The 6,925-nt window shown below is 39.3% G+C and overlaps 1 protein-coding gene across 1 annotated transcript; it reads left to right on the top strand.

The window, feature by feature from the left end:
* The first annotated feature begins 525 nt into the window (after positions 1-525).
* NSMCE2 (NSE2 SUMO ligase component of SMC5/6 complex) lies at positions 526-6,155 on the top strand. The gene is made up of 4 exons (XM_010177096.1): positions 526-664; positions 2,125-2,225; positions 2,548-2,654; positions 5,996-6,155. The coding sequence occupies exons 1-4, from the start codon at positions 526-528 to the stop codon at positions 6,153-6,155; spliced, it is 507 nt and encodes a 168-aa protein (XP_010175398.1).
* Positions 6,156-6,925: the final 770 nt, after the last annotated feature.

Raw genomic sequence — 6,925 nt, 5'->3', positions numbered from 1 at the left:
TCATTATAAAAACTCACTTTTTTCACCCCAAAGTTGTATTTTCTTCAAAATACTATGTGTTTATGATAGAATAAACCTTATATATAAGCAATCTGAGAATAATATGTGACAAGTTTTCTTTTCTGAAAACTAGGAACTGATGCAAGTCTTTTTCTCATGTCTGTATCATTGCAGTTTCAGTATTTACAGTTAAAATGTGCCCCTTTTTTCCTTCTGATAAAAGTATGTTAATATTCTTGGAGATGAAAGCCTTAAAATTGTTGTTGACATTGGACATTTGAACTCCTTTTCCCTCTGCATCCACACCCTATTGACTGAGTGAGGCCTTAGTAATAGAAACAGAAATAGCCTTGATGCTTGCGTGAGTATTGCCTAAGTATTTGCAGGAGTACCTGGGTCAGAAAAATTCCTGAGTGCTTGGAAAACTCTTGGTATATTGGAATGGAGAGAAGGGCGAGCTCTGTTAAGGAGAAAGGAAAAACGTGCAAATCAAACTGGCATACTGAGACGTGCCGTGGTGGAGCGATGGCTGCAATACCGATGCCAAGAGCACCTCAACCAGAGATGTGCTGGCTTACATGGCAGCGTGCTCAGTTTGGACTGGGTGTGAGAGACTGTAATTGCTCCAAGAGTGATGTCTCCTCTTATCATCCGGAAGGTGATGGTATGATACAGGCATGCAGGACTGACCATACGTTAGGAAACACTCGTCCTTAACAGATGTGGAAGACTGAATACCAGGGATGCAAAGATGCCAAGATCAGCTGATAGAGTGTGATAGCAGCAAGAGGAACCAGGGCTGAGACTTTGTAGAAGGCAAATCATGAAGTAACTCTAAACCCTCCATGTTTACTTGTATTTCTCACTGCCCCCTTGGCAGTCAAAGCCAACACAGGCCACTGCAGGATTTCATCCTCTCCGAACCCTGTGATGCTTCATTGCGAACTAGCTTGTGCAGCTAGAGAGAAAAATGTTCTGTTCAGCTTGGGACACCTTGAGGACTACACCCCAGGGCACTGCTGCAAAAACATTGCAAAACTACCCCAAAGGAATGGAAAGTTATGGCAGGTGTGAAGTTTGCTATTATTACCAGATAAGATTTAAAGATAAACAAATGCATTGAACTAAAAGCCTAGATTCACAATAACACAGCAAAGCTAGGAAGAGATAAAACAACTTGTACACATTTATTAAGGTTATACTTAGCAATATCTGTCCTCCTTAGCTGCTCCTGTGTCTCAGCTTTTGACTCTGGCTAATTAGTTTCTGCATGGATCCCTGGGCTGGCATGCTCCTGGGTACGCAGAGTTGCTTACACCTTGCCTGCTTCTGGGAAAGGTGGGGACCTGCATCTTCTCTAGCATGATACCTTCTTGTTTGTCTGCCCCTCATTCCCTGGCATTGGGCATTTTCTGGGAGATTTCAGTATTTCATTCTGTCCCTCCTCCTTAAGGTTACTTCAGTAACATTTGTATTGTCCATCTCAAATGACACTTTCTTGGTTTTTCTTTTTCAGTAATTATAGTGTTGTTAAAATACAGTGACATCATTTTATAAGTGATGCATTATGATAAATAGTACAAATTCCTTTTAAAGTATATACTGGGCATACAGGCTATATGGCAAACCCATTTATGACATTCAAACACAAACTGATCTTGAGGGTAGGATGGCCAAATCTGCAAAAGCTCCACTTCATCCTTTGTTAGATTTTGGGTACTCATCTACATGTTACTGGTTTTTGGTGAACTTGAACAGGGAATATGAGAGGATTTGCATATATTCAGGACAGCTTGCTTTCCTTCCCAGCCCTCCTTTCTAGCATTGGCTATAAAATAGCCACACACACACACCCCCCCCCCCCCAAAAAAAGTAGTTACCATTTAAAAATCCACATTTTATAACAGAGACTATACTGCAGTATTTTTTGCAGTATCTTGTTCAGGGAGTGGTACAGAAATATGTTGTGGCATCTTAGATATCACTGTGAGGTATCACTGTGAGGAGCTTTTCTTTTTAATGAAAACAGTGTGTAAGAGCTTGGCAAATGCTGGATTTTATTTGTTTAAGTATTGGCTATTTGTATTAAATATTAAATAAAAATTGTCTTGTTTCCCATTATAGTTTGTCGTCAATCAGATAATGATAATGAGGCCATTGAACAAATCGATGAAGATATAGCTGTGACTCAGAGTCAGATGAACTTTATTTGTCCCATTACACAGGTATGCTATCACTGCTACTGTAATCGATTGGGAAATAATTATTTCATATTCTTCATTGGATTGTTTATTGCAAATCTGCAATACCTGTTAAAAATCAGGCAGTATAAATTACAGGCATTATCAGAGAACAACAACATAGCTTGGGAAAAAAAAACCCCTGTAAGTAGGAGTGCAGTTTACCATGCAGGACCTGACCCCGTAATTTGAGTGCAATGCCATGTGTGAATGGCAAACACATTTCCTGCTGTTTTACATGAAATCTCATAAGAAGCATTTTCATAGGCATTATCAGTTCCTTTAAATCAAACCTTATTGATTACAGATGGAAATGAAGAGACCAGTTCGAAACAAAGTCTGTGGACATACTTATGAAGAAGACGCCATTCTAAAAATTATCCAGACTCGAAAGCAGCAAAAGAAAAAAGTCCGGTAAGCTAACAAGAATGTGTGGAAAAGCTATTTGCTTTGCTGTGTAAGTGGAATTTTACTCCACTTGTTCTAGGAAATGTATTTGGATTGGCAAGGCTGCAGGAAGTAATACCTCAGTGTCTGCCCAAGTCACAATCTCCTCATTAGTACTGTACACATGAAGGAGCTTTTCTTTTTAATGAAAACAGTGTGTAAGGAAACATTCAGGAAGTGTGTGGGGAAGTTACAGCTACTCATGGTACCTGCACAACAGAAGCAAAGAGATTTCATATAGCCATGAACAACAAAAAGAAACTTCAGCTCCCTAAATTTAGTTGCTCATTTTGTTCCTACTGCTTATTTAGCAAACTCTGAAGTTAATGAAAAAGAATAAACATCTCCTCTGTGCACCCTCTTTTGCAGTTATATTTCGATACAACTGAGAAATATTAAAATACTTAAATGAGCATTAAAGTGAGAAATAAAACACAGTGTTTTAGGTAGTACAGACTTTAAGAATGATCAGACAGGATTGTGCAGTTCCTACTAAGATGTAATTAAATAATTCTTACTTTATATCATCAAAGCAGCCTGCCACTTTCCACACAGGACATATTTTTTTTGAGTGAAAAGATATAACAGTTGAATTTTTAGACCTGAAATTCTCCCTGGTAAGTTTCAAATTTAGGATGGTTCTTATTAATAAAAAAAATAAATTAAAAAAAAAAAAAAGAGACAGAGAAGAAAAGGGGCTGAAACACTTTTTAGATCAAGTTTAGAGGGCATACAATTTCATCATTAATTTCACATCTGTTTTTACACCATATAAGCTAGAGCCTCATGCTTTGGGGTTGATAACCTCATGGAAACTTACCAGTTGTGGACTTTACAATAAATGTGCAGTTTGCACATGCTCAGCAAGGTCTGTCAGCTGGAGAGCTGACATTCAGCCAGTGCACTGCCAAGTGCATCAAAGGGATCCCATGGACTCAAACTGGAAAGTACGTGTGAGGAAACAGCCACTTCTGTAACTCTAGAATGAGCAACAGCTTCGATTTCAGAGTCAGGATAGAGAGGAGCAACCTGATTTCCCCAAAGATAATGCCACAGGCAGCTTACTTCCTCCATCGGTTGCTCTTGCATTTCTGTTAGACAATACATACTCTGCCACGGGGATACAGAGATGGACTTCTTATTCCATGCTCCTTCCTGGCTACAGGAAAGCACTGCTGTGAAATCAAGCATCAACTGGGATGTCCAGCCACTACCTTAGTGTCAAGACAGCTTGAAGAACAATCCAGGAGTACCTTGCCTGTGTTATGAGGTCTAGGGAGAAAAAGTGGAGTGGGTGCAATATACTGGGAATAACAACAAAACCATCAACATGAATGGACAGAAACTTGGCTGGAAAAATGAATGGGAGTTGTGAAATAGCTCACAAGTTGGAGAGAAGAAAGTGAACATTCTGGAGGATAGGGACAGGCTAAGAAGCCCAAAACCACAACAAAAATACCTTCTGCAATACAGAACTGAATTTAGGATGTTCATATCTAAATAATTCTCTGTGGTGTTAAATCCATCAGGAAAATGTCATGGTAGTAGAGACTGTTGTGGTGAATCAAAAGTTTCATCATTACTGAAAAACTAATAGGGTGACATGACTGAATTTTTATTTTACCTTTTAAGAGATTAAAGACTTAGAAAAAATAGAGAGTAAAAAAAAAATAACATAAGCTGTACAACACCTAGCTTTAAAAGCTACCTTATACCCAAACTGAAGTTATTTGTGTAGTCTGAATCCTGGCAGTTCTTAATTTTGAGTTTTTAGCTTGCAACCTTACAATTTTTACAGTAGTTATTGCAGTATGCTAGAAAAGCACTAGCACAGCAATACCTTGGCTTCTCTGTAATGAAGTTAAGAAAGACTGCTTGGTTTTCTCTGCCCAATCTCACTGACCTGCTGTAATTTTTAACCTTTCTCGTGAAAATGCAGTCAGTTTTTAAAAACCATGGTTTGCTGTGGTGAGAAGACAGGCCAGTTGATGCAACAGGTTCCCTATTTGAGTACCCTGTTCCCATGGTGTTGCTACTTGATTGCGCTCCTGGCAACAATATTCAAATGGAAGCAGGTACCTGGGTAAGCAAGAGTTGTGGTTAGGGGGATCCTCTCTATCCTGACTCTGAAATCGAAGCTGTTGCTCATTCTAGAGTTACAGAAGTGGCTGTTTCCTCACACGTACTTTCCAGTTTGAGTCCATGGGATCCCTTTGATGCACTTGGCAGTGCACTGGCTGAATGTCAGCTCTCCAGCTGACGTACGCACAGCCATCGGTTTTGTGCTGATAGACTTGCTACACGTCTTGGTTTGCTCACTATTTTCCACTGCCTGGAAGGACACACTAATACTCTGTGCTTACAGGAAATGTGGGAAGCTTTCTGAGCGCTTGTTATTCATTAATCTGGCAAGCTATTGCTCTTACAAGGTGATAAATGGGAAAACTGAGGCACAGAGCAATTAAGTGACTTACCCATGACAAACACAGCAAGCTGTGGACAAATCTGGAGTAAAAGCTATGAGTACTGAGTGTAAGTTCAGTGCCTCAGACAAAAGTTATCCCTAACAGAGAAAAAATCTGGGAAAAGTGTTATTTCTGACTACAGGTACCATCTGTGCCACTGCCAAAGGAAAATGACCTTTGATCCCATCCCTGAATATCTTTCACCCTGCTGTCTTTATCTGGCTGTTTCAAGTAGTTGTAGGACATTTTGTATTTGATGATCATTTAGAGGCTTTCAGTTTGCCTCCATCTCTCACATTTCTGTGCTTTCTCAGTTCATAAATGACCAGGTAAATTTTTACACCAACTAGATAATCCACTGATTCACCAGTCAGTCTTTGCAAGTCTTATTCTCTTTATCTGTTTTCCTAGAAATTATTTTTCCTGTTTATCTATCAGTAAAGATTATACTTCCCAGTGCAGATTAGTAAGGTAAGAGGTAGTTAGCTGCAGTTTGTAGAGGACTGCAAAGAGAGAAAGCAACACAGAAAAATGTCCATGCAATGCTAGTATCATTCCTGACACAGCCAGCTTGTATACGTGAAGCAAGAGAGTGATCTACAGGTGAGAGGCTCTGTCTCTCACTGTGTTCCTTCCTTTCTTCAGCTCTTGATTCCCACCAGTTTAGATAATTGGATTTCTTTTTCCTCGCAGAGAGCTGGTGAAGAGGAAAAGAGGTAACGAGGAACTGACAGAGAGTGAATCTGAGATAAATACAATAAACCAGCAGATGTCATGTAAAAGCCTATATCTGACAAATACAATTCTTCTGATTTAATAGGGTCTCTCTTTTCTTTTTAACAGATGCCCTAAAATTGGCTGTAGCCATGCTGATCTAAAAGGATCAGATCTTGTGCCAGATGAAGTACTTAAAAGAGCGATTGACAGTCAGAATAAACGAAGCTGGTCAACAGTGGAGAAGTCAGCTGGATACGATGCTGCCACAAAGGAAATTTGTTATTAGAGGTCTTGTGAGATAAGCTGCTGATTGTAAGTAGGTTGTGTAACTGATTGTTATTTAAAGTGTTTCATTACAGGCAAAGTTGAAGGTCTCAGCTGTAACTGAAAGTATTTTTTAAACTGCCGAATATGAGGAATTCCATTTAACTTGGGTTTTTTTGTTGGTTTTTTTTTAACCTTCCTGAAATTCTGAAAGCTTGCATTGAATAAATAAAACATGTTTTGTGGCATTTAACCTTCCTTGTCAGTGTGCTAATTTTTTCAGCATATTAGAGATGCAGGTTCTGCTGGCACATAATAGCAAGTGCTTTGCTCAATATTGCAGATAGTTCTGTGAGTGTCTCTGTAACTAGTGGGAATACTCGGAGTGGGGCACTCTGACCAAGGATTTACCCAAGGCGTATACCCTGCTTGGGAGCATGTCCGTGTTTCTCAAGAAACTTTAATGGAGCTATTTTGCAGGAAGGGCTGCACATCTGTACCTTGTGTGTGGACACAAAAAATTACCACCTTGGAGGATCTTGGCCTTGTTCTTATAATAATTGAACTCTCTGTCCTAACTTAGGCTTTTCTTTTGAGATTCAGAAGCTTTTACTCCAGGCTTTTTGCATTTGGAAGTCCCGGGGAGGCTTTACCTTAATGTTGTAGGTTAGGAGACTAACAAAGTATTTACAGATTTATTCCAATAACTAATTTGTAGATGACACGAACACATTGTAAGCATAACTGAAAACCAGTTAATCTCATTTTATATAAGCTTCGGATATCTATGCA

The sequence above is a fragment of the Antrostomus carolinensis genome, unplaced genomic scaffold, assembly GCF_000700745.2.
Source record: "Antrostomus carolinensis isolate BGI_N321 unplaced genomic scaffold, ASM70074v2 scaffold20640, whole genome shotgun sequence".
NCBI lineage: Eukaryota > Metazoa > Chordata > Aves > Caprimulgiformes > Caprimulgidae > Antrostomus > Antrostomus carolinensis.
The sequence above is the reverse complement of the archived record's forward strand: the minus strand, read 5'-3'. Positions and strand labels throughout refer to the sequence as shown.

Coding starts and splice junctions, on each gene's coding strand:
- NSMCE2 (XM_010177096.1), top strand. CDS start 526: ATGGCTGCAATACCGATGCCAAGAGCACCTCAACCAGAGATGTGCTGG. Junction 665..2,124: donor TTATCATCCGGAAGGTGATG/GTATGATACAGG, acceptor TTCCCATTATAG/TTTGTCGTCAATCAGATAAT. Junction 2,655..5,995: donor CAGCAAAAGAAAAAAGTCCG/GTAAGCTAACAA, acceptor TCTTTTTAACAG/ATGCCCTAAAATTGGCTGTA.